The sequence below is a fragment of the Leptonychotes weddellii genome, chromosome 8 (assembly GCF_054177405.1).
Source record: "Leptonychotes weddellii isolate Sample4059 chromosome 8, ASM5417740v2, whole genome shotgun sequence".
NCBI classification, from domain to species: Eukaryota; Metazoa; Chordata; class Mammalia; order Carnivora; family Phocidae; genus Leptonychotes; species Leptonychotes weddellii.
In genome coordinates this window covers 86,866,669-86,887,350 of record NC_138376.1, presented here as the reverse complement: position 1 = coordinate 86,887,350, position 20,682 = coordinate 86,866,669, and the positions used below count along the sequence as shown (strand labels likewise).

At 41.3% G+C, this 20,682-nt stretch overlaps 1 protein-coding gene across 1 annotated transcript in view; it reads left to right on the top strand.

Moving 5' to 3' along the window:
* Window positions 1–17,511, top strand: part of LOC115944346 (heparan sulfate glucosamine 3-O-sulfotransferase 5) — a 256,509-nt gene extending 238,998 nt beyond the window's left edge. The window contains exons 4-5 of the mRNA XM_081828836.1: window positions 11,934–12,072; window positions 15,793–17,511. Coding sequence (XP_081684962.1) covers window positions 11,966–12,072; window positions 15,793–16,723 — 1,038 coding nt within the window. The 5' untranslated portion in view covers window positions 11,934–11,965 and the 3' untranslated portion in view covers window positions 16,724–17,511. The remainder of the gene's footprint in view (window positions 1–11,933; window positions 12,073–15,792) is intronic.
* Window positions 17,512–20,682: the final 3,171 nt, after the last annotated feature.

The window sequence follows — 20,682 nt, the reverse complement described above, 5'->3', positions numbered from 1 at the left end:
AAACACAAGATTAGAGAAGGAAAGATTCTACTTCTAAACTCACCAGCAGGACAGTTTACTAAACTCCAACAACTATTTAATGAAGTGAAAAGAAACTTTAGGGGGAAAGACACCCTGCTTCCATAAACATTAGTTACATATAGCAGTGAGATACTGAGATTAAGAGTAATTGGAATTCTATGCCAAAATACAATTCAGTTCCCATCTCTTTCCTTAAGATATTATTCTACTAAATGAGACCCCTGAACAGAAGCAGAATTAACTGGCTCCTTTTAAGTTCGATCATTACAAATGCAAAATGAGTATCTTCCTGCAGACAAGAGAGCCAGAGGACTACTCAAGCTAACACAATAATGGTAGCTGCATGTGATAAATTATGTATGCATGATATCAAAAGCTGAATGGAGGGAAGAAATGGAGAACCCATTTGAAAATTTGGAATTTGCTCAAAGCTGCTCCTGCAGTATTTCCCAGGAGGATAAGCACTAAGCATAGTGCAGTAATAAACTCCACAGTTCTGTATAATTTATCAACTTTTTTCCTTTTCATTTCTAACATTGACCCTTCATGGTTAACTGAAGAAACAAAGAGCTAAATAGCTTCCTTAGCCATTTGATAGAGCAGTTATGAGCATCCTGACATACATTTTCTGCTTAATCTACTAACAAACGGTGTCCATTTTCCTCTTAATCTACACCCTATCTCCACATTCGACTTGACACACAGAGAACACTGCTTCCATGCCCTTGTTCTTGTGACTCTCTTCATTTGTTTCTTTCTCATTACAGCTCTCTTATGTGTTCATTATAATAGAAGAAAAGTGAATTCTTGATGACAATTTTCCTCAGCTGCCCTTGGTTAATTTTTTCAAAATGTGATTCCTCTGGGTTCTCTGACAGCTGGGCAAATCGAAAGCTAATCAGTAGAATCTTTCTTAAGTGTCGGTATCTTTTCAAAGAAATTTCATGTCTTAGAATGAGAGGATTGTTTTTCACAGGAATAGGCAGTACAATGTGATGTAGCCATCTTGAAAGGGGTCAAACTGTTTAAAACTGGGGGATAATAAGAAAAATTGAGATTTACCTCAGGCACTAATTGCCCCCCCGCCCACTGCAATGGTCTTTACTTCCTTATCCATTAATCTGTCATTATAAGAATATTCATTTAGTGCTCATCTGGTGGCATCCCTTAGAATAAGAGAACTTTAGACCCAAAGGGATTGCTGAACTTGTCCCTTCAAAGCCCTTTCTTTCTTGGGTGAAAAAAACAAAAGATATGGGAGGTTAAATGATTTACCCACAGTCACATAGCAGGTGGGTAACGTGGTTTGAACTTGCAGGGGTTTTTTGCCTCGAAGGGAGGAGGGGATGGGGAGATCGTTTTCTGCCCATGGGAAGAGTAGATGCCTATGCAGTCCTTTAGGTCCCCTTGTTTTCCCATCTGTATGTTAGGGATGATGAGACTGCCCTCTTCATCTCACAGGACTTCCCCCCACTAACCTATTGTAATGAAACTCCTATGCTGTTGTGTGTGCGCACGTGCGTGTGTGTGTGTGTGTAAACATCATCCTTGTACGGCACTTGCTCTGCTGTGGATATTAGGACTGTAGAGCTTTGTGTGTCCTGAAGGCAGATGCCATTTTCAGTACTGGGGACCCAGGGAAGATATGGGCCTCAGGGAAGACCACAGAACTGAAAGAAATAAAGGGGAGTAGAATTCCCAGCTCTGTAAGAAGATGTGAAGAGCTGTGTTCTTAGGTGATAGGCTTAAGACAATGTCTGCCTCCTGAAGCCAAGCATCTGGAAAAAGAAGGAGGTGCCCCTGTGAAGAGCTATAGCCAACACACAAGTAATCTATTGTCTGAAGGCTAGAAGGGCAGACTGCGGGGCTGTGTACATGATTTGTACAGCCCAGTGCAAAATGAAAACGTGGGCCTCTTGTTCAGAAATTGAGAATTTCAGGACCGTGCATGACAAGAGAGCATTAAACCAAGCATGGGATCCTTCTGAGTACAGAGCCCCATACAAAGGCACAAGTCACATACTCAGGATGCTAGTCCTGTTTGGTCACAAGCACTTAATTTGGTGAAGTCTGATCTAAATATGCTCAGTGAAGTCTTCACTCAGCAAAGGGTTTTGAAAAGAGGAGTCTTGTTAAAGGAAGAATAGTACCTTTTAGAGAGTGGGGTTTGCCTGTAGTGTCTTGGATAGGAGGCAAGGACATTCCATTGGGAAAGTGGATCTTAGGACCAAGAGATGAGTCTCGGAGGTCCAGCAGACCCTGCGCTTGTGGGAATTCTTCATTCACTGCCCTCTAAGAGGGTCTGAGCTCTTGTTTAAGGGAAGACGCAGTTTCCTTACACTTTTATCAAGAATCGGCCCTGAATACTAGAACACTACAGCAGGCATGGTCTGTGTGTCTCTTGTTCTCCGTATTATTCCTGGTGTCTGCAATGCCTGGCGCATGGTAGGTACTCAGTAAGCACTTGTTGATGACTGCTGACATAGGTGGTTATCTTAGTGTCAGAATTTAGTGGAGCCCTTCTGGCCTTGAAAGGAAGATCAGAGAGTCAAAGGGAAGAGGTGTCTCTGGTAATAAAAGAGGACAGTTTTGAAGCATGTTAGTAATACTGCAATTTAAGATGTTAGCCTGCCAAGACTGGACAGCTTTTGGTATAATTTTGCATACAAACTAATTATAGATTATTTTATAGATTTGTTCAACCTTTATAAGATTTTTTTAAGACCTTTTGCTATACTCTTCTTTTGCTATCCATGTTACTATGAACTATAGCACTGCATTCTTTCTTTGTAAGTTCTGTTCTTTAGAGAACATAGGCAGTGGCAGATGCAGGCAGAAACTGGAAGGAGGCGCTGAAAGCTGAGGAGAAAGACCTAGAAAAGTGAAAACAAAAAGGGGTTGCAGGGGTCTCAGAAATGAAAACAGACCCTTACAGAAAGGCAGGAGTATGAGGAGGCTAAAAGAGAAGGGGAACGTGAAATGGAGGCCCACTCTCTTTCCCACTGCACATGCAGTGGGCACTCAGGAGAGACCTGAATAATGACTGTCCTCAGAAAAAATGAATGGAGCATGATCAGTGTGTGCTGGTAAATACTTAACAACCAGCTCTTGGGGAGGGGGATGCTTTCTAGTAATTGTCAGTTTCAATTGTGTAACGCCGTCTCCCTCCATGTCCAATGTTGAGTTACCAACATGAATTCACTGAATGTGGAATTAGGAAGAGATGCACAGCAGTATCTTCACTGTACAGATACAATGGACTTAATCTCAAAACATAGATAATAGTAAAATGTAGTATGATAATTGGGAAATAATGGGGTTTAAAATACTTATTGCCTTTGTTTTAATTTATTTAATCATGAATTTCTATAATGTAATTCTTAATCATGGCATTAACAACTGGCTTGCCAAGTACAAACCAGCTCCAACACTCCAATGGATGGGCCATCACTGGATGCTCTTGATGTTATGTAGAAAGAGCTTTTCCAATTCTTATTTCTTTAAAGAAACTGAGAAAAGTAAAATATGAGACAGGATAAGAAAAGAAATGTAAGTTGTTTTGTGTGCTAAAGATTGTCTATGTAGGTGTTGGGGGTTGTGTGGAGCTGCAGTGGGAAGGAGCATGGGGTCTTTTAAAACCATGTGGATGATAGGGACACATTAAAGTGTATTAAGCCTGAAGGCAACATGATCAAATTTCTGTTTGGAAAGACCACTCTGGCATCAATATGGAGAATAAATTGAGGCAGGAAAAAAAGTAATGGTGGAGAGAGCATTACTCCCAGTTAGGAGCCCATAGTACTCTAAGGAAAAGAGAACATGGCTTGAAGCAAGGCAGTCACCAATGACAATGCAGAGAAGTACGTCGATTCTAGGAGTATTTTGGAGGTAGAATTTTACTGGCTGATTGGATGTTAGGGGCCAGATGGAGCCAAGAAGGAACTCCAAGGTTTTCAGTTTGGGCAACTCAGTGGGCAGAGGGGGTGCCATTCACTGAGATAGAGAGGGGAAGAGCTGAGAAAGGTAGGATGAGGATGGGGTGATACGCGAGGTCACTAACAGATTTAACCAAGATCTTATGGAGCTCAGACATAAGAATCAAATCAAGCAGCAGTAAAAAGCAATGTTATTTTGATAATGTGCTATAAAATTTAACAAAAGGAAAGTCAGTTCTTAAATTATGGAGGGGACAGGTGAGGTTCCCATGATTCTGGTTGGTTTTAATTAGAAACGGTATGGTGAGGAACCTCCATACTGTTTTCTGCAGTGACTGCATCAGGTTGCATTCCCACCAATAGTGCATGAGGGTTCCTTTTTCTTCACATTCTTGCCAACACTCGTTTCTTGTGGTTTTGATTTTAGCCATTCTGACAGGTGTGTGATGATATTTCATGGTGCTTTTGATTTGCATTTCCCTGATGATGAGTGATGTTGAGCATCTTTTCATGTGTCTGTTGGCCATCTGTATGTCTTCTTTGGAAAAATGTCTGTACATGTATTCTGCCCATTTTTAATTGGATTATTTGGGGGTTTTTTGGCATTGACTTGTGTAAGTTCTTTATATATTTTGGATATTAACCCCTTATTGTATATATCACTTGCAAATATCTACTCCCATTCAGTGGGTTGTATTTTTGTTTTGTTGATGGTTTCCTTCACTGTGCAAAATCTTTATGGAGGTTCCTCAAAAAATTAAAAATAGAATTACCATATGATCCAGTAATTCCACTACAGGTTATTTACCCAAAGAAAATGAAAACACTAATTTGAAAAGATATATACACCCCTGTGTTTATTGCTGCATTTATTTATAATAGCTAAGATATGGAAGCAGCCCAAGTATCCATTGATAGATGAATGGATAAAGAAGAGGTGGTATGTGTATATATATATATATATATAAAATGGAATATTACTCAGCCATAAAATGAATGAAATCTTGCCATTTGCAATAATGTGGATGGAGCTAGGAAGTATAATGCTAAGTGAAAAACATCATCAGAGAAAGACAAATACCATATGATTTCACTCATACATGGAATTTAAGAAACAAAACAAACAAAGAAGAAAAGAGACAACCAAAAAACAGATTCTTAAATAAAAAGAACAAAGTTGTGGTTACCAGAGGAGAGGTGGGGGGTGGGGGGGAAATGGATGAAATAGATGATGGGGATTAAGAGTACATTTATCATGATGAGCACTGAGAAAGGAATTTTTGAATCACTGTATTGTATACCGGAAACTAATGTAACACTGTATGTTAACTATACTGGAAATAAATATATAAATAAATAAACATTCTAAAATAGATAAATAATCAATCAGGGACATTATATGGTACAAATGACCTCACTTCTCCATCAATGCAAGAAAAAAAAATTGAAAGGACTATAAAGGAATAAAAAAGATGTTGTAAGTAATGTGGCAACCAAAAACAACAGAAGAAGCCAAAGTAAAAGAAATGGTATGGTGAATATGAAAACCACTTCGTAAGGTTTTAAAAACATTATTTTTCCATAAGAACAGCACCTTTCATTTTCATCATCATTATCATCACTTATTAATATTTTCCTTTCGTTTTATCAGGTTCAAAATATCCAAAATGCCCCTGTCACCTGCCCCTCCATGGGAACTCTTTTCCTCTTTTACTTTCTCTCACCTCCCCATCTTCTACTTCAGGGTTCAATGGCAGGTAATCTGGGTGGCGTTAAGTGGTTTTGTCTGCTCTCATCAATCAATAAACAAGTATTTATTAAGAGTCTCCCAGGTGAGCATCCAAAGCGCCACGATGGCATTGTAATCAAGGGACCACATGCTTTGGGGTCAGCTAATTCTGAATTTAAACTCTCCTTCTGCAGTTACCAGGCACATGCCCTTGGGTAAATAACCTGCTCATCTCTCTGCTCTTCGTTTCCATCAGAAAAAATAAAATAGATAATACTTCACAGTTCCGTTGTATAACATGAGATAATAAATGTGAAAGAAAGTAACAGAGAGCATATTGCTCAATAAGTCTGGTTCCTGTCCACTTCATAAGGCTGTTGCTAAATGAGCTAATACTCAACAGACAGTTATGATTTCCTTGGAATAATTCTGCTATGTGAGTTCAGTCGTTTTTAATGAACTTCCATGCTATTCTGTTACTGTTTTTACTGCTACCAGGGGCTTGCGGTAACCATATCTACAAGCTTTTGAGCGGCACTTGAACATATCTTTATTATTATTATTTTTGAGTTCCCTCATTTCTTTGTTTCAGCTTGGGAATCATTTCTTTCTTTGCTTAGTGCTGCTTTCAGGAAACAGCCAGATGTCTATACAATGTGTCGTTTCTGGCCACGAACTCTGTATTTAGATGGTCTGCTTTGCTCAGCTAAGATACCGTGTCTATGAAAGCTTTAGTAATCTGGGGAGACTGTAATTGTGCTGCTCTTGACACAGTAGATGAAAAACACTGAGAGATTAAAAACTGGAGATGAAGGAGGGCTTAAATGTCACTGTAGGTCTTTAACCTTTATTTTATACATAAAAGGAAATAATAAACTTTTTAAAAACTGTAATTTTATATAAATTGCCTATTACCAGTATGATTGCTGTGGTGAAAGATTATTAAGATACCCATTAAAGCTGGCATAGCTAAAGGGAAAGAACTTGGGGGTTGGAGGAGCAGTTAACGTTCTCCCCAGTTTAATACTATTTTTGGTAAACGTTGGATGGTGTGGCTTCTCTTTGGCTTATGTGCTCAGACCAAGAGCAGCAACTCCCAGCTTTTAAGAACCCCAACCTGGCAGATGCTCAAGCACTTCATGATGGTCTGGGAAACCAAAGAGGCATCTTGAATGTTAAATCAACCACGTACCTTTGGTCTTCCCTGAACAGGGTTTATTCAGGGGCTGCTAGGATACTGTCTCTTAGCATATAGTCTGAGACTGATTACAAAACAGAATGAGATTTCACTACCTGTGTCCTAGAGACACTTATTAGAAACTCCTGGCTTGGCCTCTTCGTTTCGGAAAAATTCCAAGTGATTTCCGCCTAACACAGTATTAACTTCTTGTCTTCGTTTTTGGTAATTCTTTGCTTTGCCATGCTTTGCCATCTCACTTTGAAGAGAGAATATAGTGTTAGGATTCTAATATCTAACAGTAGTTTCCATTAAAAGTTATTTATATTAAAAAAGGCTTATATTTTTCACAGTCCATGTTATTAATGAGAACTGCATTTATTTTAGTCTCTTCCTCTTGAAAATGCATTGCAAGAACAAATATATCAGCCTCCTGAAGCTTTTGTGATGCTTCATTTTTGTAACATGCCCCAAATATCCATAAGTTCTATCCCAACTTGTCTTACTCAAGGCTCATGTCATAATAACCCTGTGAGATAGACTTTATTATCTTCATTGTACAGATGAGGATAGCAAAATCCAGAGAGTTTCCATTATAAAACCAAACCAAAATGTTACTCAGGGTCTTTGACTCCCAGTCCAGTGGTCTTTGCACTTCACCACGTACGACTCGTTCATACTAGCTGAGCCCTTGAATGAAAATTGTGGTTCTCCTCAGCATCCTGGTAGACATGAGGATGCTTTGGAGAGTGCCATGGGCCTGCCATAAGGAGAGGAGGCAGTGTGAACAAACGTGAGGAGAACCCCACCGGTGGGCCTATCTAAGGCATCTCCAACAGAAGCTGGACTGACAGTAGCAGCTCACCCCACAGAGCAAAACCTCCATGGTGACCGTTGGACTCACCATGAAGGGAGGGTCTGTAGGTGGAGTATTGGAACTTTTGACAGTGAAAGATCCCCAGTGGCAGTGGAAAAAGTAGTGGCCTCATATTCAGTAAGGTTTCATAACCTACTGTTTACCAGATGGCATGTGCATCACAGCAGAAGTTCGATAGCTTTGTTGTGATATCTTCTAAATCTCGGCTGTTTCCTCCGTAGCCTTCATAGCCCTGGTCATTTTTCCCCTACATGCAAATGTCTTCCCCATGTTATCCCTAAGCCCAGTGATCACCCTTTATTCCTGTAATTATCTACACAATGGACCTGACCCACTCCCACCCACTAATGGGCAGTATATTGGGATTTCCCCCCAAATTGCCCATCCACCAGGATCACCCTCTCCAGGAAGTTATTAACAGGATCCAGGAGTCTTGAAGGAGGAAATGCAGGAAAGCCATTCTGGGCCAGTGAGGAAACTGGTGGAAGCATAGAGATGAGAGTGAGGAGGTATGAGAAGCAGTAAAGCAGCTGACCAGAAGGGCACAGAGGCTGGTGTTGGGGAGTAACAAGAAGGGAGGCTGACTGTCCAAGCTGGGCCCTCGGAGGGAAGGGCCCATACTTTCAAGAAGAGATCAGACTTAATCCAGCAAATAACCAAAAAACGGATGAGGGACAGAATATCTTGTATGAGGAAGAATAATCAGACTATACAGGCCATAGGAAATGCACAAGGAGAACATGCCCAAATGTTAAGAAATAAAGGAGGCATTAGGTGCCTCCACAACACAAGGCAAGAAGAAATTAAGGAGAAAGAGTTTACTGAACTTGGTGACTCAAGGAAAAAAAAAAAAAGACAGTAGAAAATGACTATGACTAAGGTTTATGTGTCATTCACTACACAAAAACAAAAACAAAAACAAACCACGATGCAAGATTAATTCAGACCCATTAAATTGGAATCTCTGAAGGTGGTGGTAGGTGTGCGTTTTCTAAAGTTTCTGCAAGCTCACAATAGAGAACCCCGAGCCTATGCAACAAGCAGAGAGATTCTGGGCTCACACCCTTCAGGTAGCTTTCTGTTCTGAGCCAGCGAGCAGGGTTAGCCCATAGCTGGGAGCTGTGGTGATTCCCACGCACGAAGGCAGCTGCTGGCACCAATCCAGCACTTACAGCAATGGAGGGCCTCACCGCGCCCGTGACCACACAGACCGCAGGAACGCAGAGGCGGTCGGTTGGAGATGACTGTATTGGGCCATCAGCCCAAGAGGCCTTCCCTCCGGGAGCTGGGATGTGGCCCCGGCCTTACAGAGAGTGACCTATAGCTAGAGACAGAGCAGGGCGCCAGTGAGCTGGGGAAAGTGGACAAAGCACTGTGTGGTAGAGTCTGAAGCAGCAGAGTGTGGGCCCTCCGTTTCGATGGTGGAGGAGGCCAGGTGACTTCCCCAGCCTCCCTCCAGGTTGCTCCTCTGTATGAGGCTGCTGACCCTCCCTAAGGCCATGGGACAAGCTCATTTACCTTGACTCTTTTTTTTTTTTTTTTAAGATTTTATTTATTTGACAGAGAGAGAGAGACAGCAAGAGAGGGAACACAAGCAAGGGGAGTGGGAGAGGGAGAAGCAGGCTTCCCGCCGAGTGGGGAGCCCGATGCGGGGCTCCATCCCAGAACCCTGGGATCATGACCTGAGCCGAAGGCAGACGCTTAACGACTGAGCCACCCAGGCACCTCTACCTTGACTCTTCTCATCTGTCCCATTTGTAGCTGGCCCTCTTCAACTACATAATAGCTCTTGCTCTCTCACTCTGTGAATACACATGGAATTCATTCACATTAACAAAAGATGACATATAATCCCTATGTTAGCATCATATCAATAAATCTGTGTCGAGTGATGTTCCTAGTAGAAACCTTACTTCATTCTCACTGTGGGCCTACGGAGTAGGGAGGTCAGAGACTGTCCCCACTTTATAGATAGAGAAAGAGAGGCCCGGAGAATCTGGGCAGCCACACCGAAGATCACAGAGCTACTAAGAGGCGACTGTGATTAGGGGACTTCAGCACAGCTTTCTTTTCTCCACCCTATTGCTGCAGTATTTGCATTTCAACAGGGATCAGAGCCCTGTGCGAGAGGCCTGTGGCTCCAACTGTGGACTTCGACATTAGACATTAACCTTGAGACACACAAAATGGACTCTGTCGGGGCAGCCCTGAATCACACAATAATTTCCTAGGGTTTTCTGAGAATTTCCTGAAATACCTCTTTTCCTTCTCTTCCCCATTTTACCTACACACAATGCAAGATGTGCTCAGTCAGAACCACAGGCTCACCCAGTGCCTGCAAAGACCCATTTCCTATTGCCTCCTCTCTGCTTTGGCTCCTAGCCTTTTCTCTGTCCCCCTCAATGCCTGTGTCCAGCCATGCCAGACTTCCTTCGCTTCTCAAACCAGCCAAGCCTTCTTCCCCCTCGGTATTTTTGTGCATGGGGGTTCCTCTGCCTGAAACCCACTCTGCCCTAGTCCTGTCCTCCTTGCTTCTCATCCTCAGCTGTCAGACCAAGTGTCACTCCTTCAGGAAGGACTAAATAGCTTCCTCCCGTTATTCTTTCTCACTGTATCCTGTAATTTTCCTTTGGTATTACAATTTGTAAGTATATGTGAATCCTATGTTTACTGGCTTAATATCTGTCTTCTCCACTAGACCACAGACCCCCAGTTGGCCACTGTCTCTTTAGCACCTGGTAGAGAATCTAGCATATAAGGCATGTTCCATAAATATTTGTTGACTGTGTGTTGGATTAATACTGCTCTGACCTCTCTCCTTTGGGATTTCTTCCTAAACCCTCCTCACCAGGTCATGTACTACATTCCACAGAAAAAGCATTCCCATGGAGCTCACATCCCTGACCGTTTCTTCATTTTTTTCCTCAACATTTATTTATACATTATTATTAGGTTGCATTCTCTGGTTGTTTTGCAATTACTTCTCCCCTTATTCGTTTTTCAAGGGCTAAAACTCTTTCAGTATCTTTTTTGGAATCCTCCATAAACCTAATAGAATAGCTGGAAATGTTCTTGGTGCTCAGTAATCTCTTGACAAGCAAATGAATAGACCAGTCGATCAGTCCTGGTATATCCCTTTCCACATAGCAAACATGGAAATACCATTGCAAGAAAACAATTTCTACCCATGGCCCACTGCTGGAGTCCCTCTTCTCGGGTTACTATTTTGAGTTTCAATAAGAAACAAACCATCTTATCTTGAAAGGGGGATTGGATTTACTTTTAATAAGAAAGGCTGAATTGAAAGCTTGCATTTTCCCCCCAAATTTAATAATAGCACTAGTAAAGCCTTACACTCCTCAACCAGCCTTATTTCAGGAATAAGAGTACAAAGCTTCCCGGCAAGCTTCTGTCATGATAGAAGAATGAGACCCATATCACCAAATCTGTGTGAATTCATTGAGAGCCAGAAGGGGGTCACACAGCAGGGGAATCTAGTCTGAGCATGTTTCCAAACCTCAGTCAGTCCAATCCAGGACCGGGCAGAGGAGGCGAAGGGCAACATCAGGTTACTTGGAGCCACTGTCCTCCAATATCTGAGGTCCTGATAGTTGCCACTGATGACCTCGGGGAGTAAAGAACTAGCTTTTGATCTCACCCCCTTCACAATTAGAACAAAACAAAACAAAAAAACATGCAAGTAAAATATGTCATTGCTATGCCCCAAATGATCACTTACTGAAAAGGAATTTCTACATTTGTCTGGTTATTCTGGAGCAGAACCTTCAGTTTATTATTTGCCCTACTGGCAAACCTCAGGTTACCCAGCTGCTCATTTTATCAGTGTTCTTTGAATGACTAACAGTAACAACAAATATATGTACGTACACACACAGGGTATATATATATGTTATAAGATATGCATTAGTTCACTCTGACAATTGCCCAGCAGGTTCTGTCTAGTTAGGAGCTTCCCCCTAGTTTAGTATTGGATCTTATAACATGGGCCAGGAAAAGGAAGGCAAGTTTGGGTAAATAGCTGTTACACCCTGAACATTGTCAAGGTCAGTATGGGATCTTTTCTCCATGAAGTATCACTTAATCACCTGGACTCCCCCTCTGTGGCTTTGTGACAAACCACAGAGCCTATTAGAGACGCCTGCTGATGAGTCCCCTTCTCTCCCTGTCTCTCAGGCTGCAGAAGTCCCGAAGGTTGATGGAGGGCCATGCTATTCAAACAGCAGGCGTGGCTGAGACAGAAGCTCCTGGTGCTGGGAAGCCTTGCCGTTGGGAGTCTGCTGTATCTAGTCGCCAGAGTTGGGAGCTTGGATAGGTAGGTAATTCAACACATACTTATGCCTGTGTGACTTCAAGTGTCTCTTGATTTAAACTTCCTTAGGACATAATCCTAAACCTATCCATTTGTTTTCCTCTCTCAAAATTCCCAAGAAATGTGCTTTTCTGCAATATTGGTTTTGATTTATTGAGTCTTTAAAAGAAAGAGCTCCAAGTTGCTCAAACCAAGGTGTTCGTCAAGATCCATTTGTATTCTGTGTGCGTTGACATTTGTTTTCAGAGAAGGGATAAAGCCGTATATGTTAAAAATGTCCTTTACAAGAGCTCAGTGTGGTCTGTGTGCATCTGGTTGTCGACCTCTAGCCATCACAAAATAGTGATGCTATATCTATTTATCTTCATTTTGAAATTTATGAGTGAGCAATGAATGTGCTACTGGGAGAGTTAAAATTATGTATGAGCCTGGAAAGGAGCTCATCAAGTTGGAATCCATTGCTTTGGAAAGATGGCTGCAGGCTTGGGGAGTTTTAACCATGTTAATTAAGTCTGGTTTCCAGGAGCTGAAAGGACCAGATGAGGAGGCTGTCGCTCAGAGTAATTGCCCAGAAAACAATGGAAAAATCCAGGGAGAGGAAATTTATAGAACTAGCACTTGGCTCTAAATAAGCAAACTGTTGAGAGGTACTAACTAGACTTGCAAGAAGTCCCCCCAAATATCAGCTGGCTTCACATTGAGTACCTCTGGACTGTCCCACATTTGGTATGATTGGAAAAGACAAAGACGTTAATTTCTGAAATGAGAAGCTCCCTTCTTTGCCCTTTAAAATTAATTCTTGCACCGGAAAGATGGAAATATGTTCTCTATGAATTCACTTCCCATTTTCCATGAAAATGCAGCCACACTTAAAATGAAAATATCTTCCTTAAAATTTCCCTTTTCTAATCTATAGGTCTTATCACTAGGTTATTTAACAAATAATATTGCAGTGGTTTTTATTTTCCTTCAGCCAGTGTCAGTTTCAACTAGTAAAGTGAACCCGTCTGATGCTTTTCAATTCAAAATTCCTAAGTGAACTTCCCACTCACTGGTTGCTAACTATGGGAAATGGTATAATCCAGAGTTTGTCACTGACTTCAAGTAGTTCTCTAAAGTGGTACTTAGTTATTAATGAAAAGCCTTGAGGTGGGCACCATTGTCCTGTCCCTGATGGAACTTTTATGTCAAGTTCTTCCCAATACCTTCAGTTAGCTTCCAATCATTTCCTTTTTATTGAGTGATTGATCCAGTGATCATTAACACAGTAGTTATTTAGTCAATGATTCTTTTCATTTTTAACTTAGTGTCTGGTCTCTGATGGGACAGCTTTTGGGCTTTCCCAAAACCTCTAATTTGAGAGTTTGAACAAAATTATGTCTGAAATTGACACACACTTACTTAGGCCTATCCTTTAGTAACTGAAGACCCTGCTCTCTGGGTGGGGGGCTGAGCTGTCCCTTCCGGTCCTAAGATTCCATGGGTTTTTTTTTCCTTGTCTGAGGCCCATGCTCAGCATCTACTCTTCAGGAAATAGAAATAATATGTTTTCTCCTACCATGAGTTAGGAAGTCAAAAAGCAATTGTTCTGCAAGGTATGAGCTGCCAAGGTGGAAGGTAGAAAGAGGAAGGAAGGAAAGAAAGAACAGCCTTTCTAGAAGTAGGGAAATTCTTTCCTGCTCTAACAGGGCAGAGATGGTCTGTTTCAGGCTCTCTTGGCCAGAGTTCTGCAAGAGAATTAAGTCCTTACAGAAAAGGATCGTTCTAGATGCATTGGAGAGAAGTCCATCCATTACATTCAACAGATGCTGTAGTGAATTAGGGCTTAATTTTCAACCAGAACCCAAGAAGAGCTGAAAGATGAATTTGTGATATCCCCATCAATGTCACAATTAAAAATATCTTTGACTACGTATGTGTTACTACTTTTATATCTTCCACGTAGAGCTCTAGCATATTAATCTTGTTAACAAATTTATAAAAACAAAATTCATGTTTCCCTAAAATATTAAATGTGAACCCCGTTATTTTTTATACTATTCCATATTTTCATGTTTTCCACAATGAGCATGAGTTGTTTCTAAAATCATAAAAAACAAACACCACAAACAAATAATATATGAGTATAGTTTTCCATAAGCATTCTGATAGACGTTTAAACAGACAGGCAAACTCTTTCCCCTCAGTTCTGTAGAATGCCGTGGCATGACAAAGTTTCCCTCTTCCTTTAATTATAAACATTACAGAGGATGAGAATGGTACAATAGGGTCTCTTGGGAAAAGCAAGAGACAGCCTCATTGCCACAGAGAGGGGAACATAGACACGAAATAATTAGGATAGCTAGAAGCTTCAGTTGGAGGATTGGCTTAACAGCCATTTTGACTAATCTTACACCCTTTAGCAAGAAGGCTAAAATGCCTTTTCAGATAAACTTAGGGAAGTTTGAATGAATTTCAGTTAGGTTCCAGACTGTTACCCAAAAGGAAACTCCATATGCCACCCATAGACATTGGTCGTGCCAAATCAAGCAGTAGCTCTAGTCTAATATCATTATGATTATTACCACGCCTTTCTCTCTGAAAAAAAACAGTGGTGGTGGTTCATTATTTAGGGCAATGCTGAAGTGGAAATCCTCCTTTCTGGCTCCATCCATTGCACGTCTTCCTTCCTATGCTTGAGTCCCTGATATCCCTGGGCTTGGCAGTGAGAACCCAAAGCTTCTGGCTCTGCCAAGGTCTGGTTGATTTCTGGTCCCAGGCGTGGGAGGTGATAGACAGCACTTGCTGATGGCGTTGGATTTGTTCCTACATTCAGCAAAGTAAAAACATAATCTCGACCTCTTTAGACAGAAAGAGAGAGAGAGAGGCAGAAGAAATAGAGTATTTGCCTAGCTGTCCCCAAGGCCAATGGCAGAAATTCTCATAGAACGAAAAGCTCAGCAAGTGCCAAGATTGGATTTTTGCAGGTTGATGATACAACTAGTCACGGGCAGAGACTGGGACCTCTACTCAGATTAGATCTCAGAGATTTCTAAGCGCCACATGAGTGCTACTGAGCTGCAAGAAATACTACCCCACGAGGGCGCCTGGGTGGCTCAGTTGGTGAAGCGACTGCCTTCGGCTCAGGTCATGATCCCAGAGTCCTGGGATCGAGTCCCACATCGGGCTCCCTGCTCGGCGGGAGGCCTGCTTCTCCCTCTCCCACTCCCCCTGCTTGTGTTCCTGCTCTCGCTGTCTCTGTCTCTGTCAAATAAATAAATAAAATCTTTAAAAAAAAAAAAAAAAAGAAACACTACCCCACGAAACCCAAAAAACGTGGCCTCCTAGCCAGCCTTTGGCCTCCCAGCTGAAGATGGTTATCTTCTGCCTTTCGAGTTTTCTAAATGATGTTAACTGGTGAGCTGTTAAAAGGCTATTAGTATGGCTGGTGTCACTTGTCTGTCCTGTACTGCGAACATCAATGCACGCTGTAGTCAATTAAGTGCTTGGCGAATAAAAATTTTAAGGAGCCCTAATAAAAATAATCCCATCAATTATGTGTGCTCCATTTAATACAGGGTTGCTTAAAATAAAATTTCCCAAACATATGTTCATTATGGATTGCAGCAGGCTGGGAACCAGTGGTTTTATTTATGCATCTAAAGTCTTACTCCAACTAGGGAAGCAGAAAAATGACAAGTTAGTCGCCAGGAGCTTCTAAAAGCCGCTTTCTGTTGCTTTCAGGCTACAGCCCATTTGCCCCATCGAAGGCCGATTTGGAGCCCGTGGCCAGGCCGAATTCCCTCTCCGCGCCCTGCAGTTTAAACGTGGCCTGCTGCACGAGTTCCGGAAGGGCAACGTTTCCAAGGATCAGGTTCGCCTTCATGACCTGGTCCAGCAGCTCCCCAAGGCCATTATCATTGGGGTGAGGAAAGGGGGCACCAGGGCCCTGCTTGAGATGCTGAACCTCCATCCAGCTGTGGTCAAAGCCTCTCAAGAAATCCACTTTTTTGACAATGATGAGAATTATGCCAAGGGCATTGAGTGGTACAGGAAAAAGATGCCTTTTTCCTACCCACAGCAAATCACAATTGAAAAGAGCCCAGCATATTTTATCACGGAGGAGGTTCCGGAAAGGATTTACAAGATGAACTCATCCATCAAGTTGTTGATCATTGTCAGGGAGCCAACCACAAGAGCTATTTCTGATTACACTCAGGTGCTAGAGGGGAAGGAGAGGAAGAATAAAACTTACTACAAGTTTGAGAAGCTGGCAATAGACCCTAATACCTGCGAAGTGAACACAAAATACAAGGCAGTAAGAACCAGCATCTACACCAAACATCTGGAAAGGTGGTTAAAATACTTTCCGATTGAGCAATTTCACATTGTCGATGGAGATCGCCTCATCACGGAACCTCTGCCAGAACTTCAGCTTGTGGAGAAGTTCCTAAATCTTCCCCCTAGGATAAGTCAGTACAATTTATATTTCAATGCTACCAGAGGGTTTTACTGCTTGCGATTTAACATTATCTTTAATAAGTGCCTGGCGGGCAGCAAGGGGCGCATTCATCCAGAGGTGGACCCCTCTGTCATTACCAAATTGCGCAAATTTTTTCACCCTTTCAATCAAAAATTTTACCAGATCACTGGGAGGACATTGAACTGGCCCTAAAATAATAAGTCATATAACACTATGTGTTGTGGCTGGAGACACACAATGTCTCCTCTAGATTAAAATATGCACTTTTCTTAGACACAACTATCCAAGTCATTTTTCCGTGTGTACTTGTACATACACAGTGTGTGACCAAATATAAGATCAATTCTTTTTCTATTGAAAAGTTACAAAAAAATAATTTGCTGTCCAAGTAGTTGCATCTTTTAAGATATTTACAAAAAGAAAAGGTGGTGGTATTAGGGGAAAGTGACTTCAGCTATTCTCAAAGAGTTTAGTCTTCCTTTGAGTCAGAATTTGTCGCCCGCCATTTTCATAGAGTTAAGCCAAAAGATGATGTGTGAAAACGTACCAATGGCTGTGAAGCTTCAGGAAGTAGAAGATGCAGTTATGCATTCTTTTCTAAGGGAAAGCTGGCTCTTTAATTCAGCTCCTGAATTGGTGCCGTGGAAACAGAAAATACTATTTTCTTATTATTCGAAAGAATGTCGTATCTCATAAAATTGACATTGTCCCGAAGTTCCTGTGGTGATTTTGCACTATTGTTTTCTCATATAGACCATGGTGTTACTTGTAGCATGTCAATCACACATTGGAAAGTTAAAATCCTTTTACTTCCATGTTCTGTGTCAACAAAGAGAAATGTCATGTACATAATGTATATTGTTGTAAATACTGGTTTCACACTAAGTAATTCTATTTTGTAAACTGAATATGGCTATTTAATTTATTGTGAAAATTAAATTTATTGTGGTATTTAAAAGTGGAATGGATTAAAATTACTCTCTGTGCAACCTTTTTTTTTTTTTTTTTTTACTCATTTTGTTTTACACACCCCCTGCTGGCTCCCCAAATCGAAGCTGTTTATGTGCATATGAGCGCGCTTGGAAAGAGGCGCTTCCCGGTTGGATTTCTGTACCCTTGTGAAAATGTTTTTATGAAGTGAGGTTGAGTATATTAAAAAAAAAAAAAATCTCAGCCATCTGGAAATCTAGTAATAGAGCCACCTCAAAGAATACTAGTTTTTCTGCTACAACTTTGTAACAATTAATTTACATGCAGTTTCTGCTGTGTCAGGAGAGAGACAGAAATACTTTAACATAATCAAGGCATAGAAGAATCAGTTTTATTTGAACCTCTAATCAGAGTCAGACCAGTCGAGAAATTAAATAAAATAAGATTAGGAAACGTGTGTGGCCTCTGTACTGAAAGCGGCTGATGCTTCAAAAATGAATACAAACTCCCAGAACTGCTTCTTTGAGATGAAAAAAAAAAAAAAATCAGTCTGCTCAGAAATGATCAAATGCGTAGTGCTGCTATTACTAACCTAAACATATGGCTCATATTTCCATCCAGAGAAATTAATGCTAAATTGGGTGAGTGCTAACATCAGATACACTGTATCAGGCTTAATATAATTCAGAAAACCGTGGAAAGAGGTGTCAACAGCAGCAACAAAAAGAGGGATTTTTCGCAGTCATGGCTGCCTATCCAGTAGAAAATGTTTGAGGGAGTTTTGCTCAACATCACACTGAGAGTGCCTAGAGAAATCAGCAAATTACAGTGGGTTCCCTTTTGATTGTAGTAAGTGTTGACTTTCCCCATGAGTTGTTTCTCCTGTCCAGTGATTTGATGGTGAACTTCTCTAAATAAATAGCCCTTTCCCCTCTGGTTCGGTATATATCCCTTCTCAAGTGACACAGCCTTAGTGATCATCTCTCCCGTTCAGTTAGCAGCGATGCCGTTCTCTAAGCATGGGATAGGCATGATGGCAGCACACGGTGACAGGCCAGCTCCTCACCTATCGTGCAGTGACCCTGGAGAGAGTGTCTCGGGTCTAGATGCCAGTCCCTTCTCCCGTAAGCCATGAATGAAATCAAACATAATGAATGTAGCATTAGATTTCCTTGTGCCTCAACTGTCAGCCAGCCACTAAACTCTGAATACTGCGTCCAAGGTCATAATCACATGCTGTCATCAACTCTAGAGCACTATGCGGCTGATACAGTTTTATACCAGTGACTGTGAAATTATGCCCCACTGGAATACGGATGTTTCCGAAAGTCAGCCTGGGTATTCCACCAATAAAACTGAAAAATGACAGTCTTTTGCTAGACAACTAGAGAAGTTTTTCTAAAACAATGAATAGAAATTTATCAGTGATCATCTTTTATATTCTAAATTTTTCTTAAATTTTGCTGCTGCTACCAACAATATAGATCTCAGAGTTTATTCAAAGATTCTGTTTGACTTATACTGACTTTTCTAATTGGTTATTTGGGGCTCAGGAAGCCAGTATTTTTTCATCACGCTCGGAAAAAAAGCTCTGTGATTTCCAATAGTTCTGCTTCCTGAATAAGTTTGAGAATTGCTTTAAACCTTGGAGCCTCCCCACAGGGACCTAAAGCAGAAGGCCTGGCCTGGGAGGATGCTTTGGAGGCAGGTTTCACCGCACTGACAAAAAAAAAAAAAAAAAAGCCATGGCCGCTGTTGATTGAGCAATGTAGAGAGAAGTAAAAATCCTATAACTTAATAGCGTACCTCCACTGGAGGTTTTAAACCTCCTTGTTTAGAAAAACGTGTCCTGTTGTCATCAAACAGGCAACAGATCTCTAGAGAAATCCTCAGCTCATTACGTTAGCTCTACCAGGGCTCTCGTGAATAAGTTATTCCTTTTACATTATGAAATCTCTGCATTCTTCCCGGAGGCTTGGTGGCACCATACGGCTTTGTGAAACAGTTCTAACTGCAAAGAGAAAAAAAAATTTAAGCAGTGGTGAAGTTGCTGCTGAACCAAAAAAGCTGAAATGACACCGGTGATTTTGGAAGCCAAGGAATGCTGATTATAATGTACACAAACAGGAACAAGAGTCCTGAGGGGTCAGAGAAAAAAGAGACCTACAAACCCAGAGACACACATCCCCAGTTCCAAGTCCATCCCCTACTCAACCTGAAATCACCTCACAGAAGACCTCAGTTGATGAAAGCCTCACTTTTCCTACTAACTTCACTGCCGTATAGGAAACATCTAAGACATTAGGGTCCTTACTCACGTATGAGAAAGCAAAGGCATGTGAACCATCATAATCACATCTGATCTTAGATTTGGCACCTTTTATGTGGAGGGACCAGCAAGAACCATCACTAATTGCCACTAAGGCTGACGGCCTTACAAGAGCACTGTTTGGGTGCCGCGCCTGGTAGAAGCGCCCTGTGAGGAGCAATACGTGGGACACGGGAGGCATGTTGCTGCTAAGGGGAAGTAGGAACCCAGGACAAGGAAAGTCCAAATACCAGCCCCGCCAATATGCTTTTGCTTTCTCCAATTAGCAGTTAGCTAAATTGGATTGCCTTCATAAGCCTAATTTGAGAATTTTCTAGGGATGGAGAATTTCAAATGATCGTAAATAGTGTCTTCCTGCTGAAGTCTTTTGTACTTTTTGGCACACTCAGCAGCCATTCTCCACTCAGGAGAACAGTCTACAGTGTAAGCAAAAAAAGAAAACTTCACCAAAAACATTCCCCCTAAAAATGACTAAATATGGCAAAATCTTAGCAATTTGGGCTAACAAGGTGAAAATATAGAATGTCTTCAAGCAAACTCATTGCAATTATTCCCAAGTGGATAAGGTGCAAAACTGTACTAACAATATACTGAAAAATACCTAACTGCATCTGCTTTATGAAATAAAAGCCTCTTAATTGGCATAATTTTTTTTTCCAAATTGGTGTTACTCAAGTATTTCAAAACAGTCTGTTCTCTTAAGCAGGTTCCTCAGGCCCCCTAGCATCTGTTTATCAATTTTCATAGGAAGCCTTTCCTTTAGAGCGAGGCCAAGGATGAAATTTAGGCCCAAACAGGATCATTCGGTAAGGTTCTAATGCAGGTGCCTTATTACACATGTTACAAATACAAATGCAAATGCACTTTCAAAGATTTCTTTCCAATTACATTG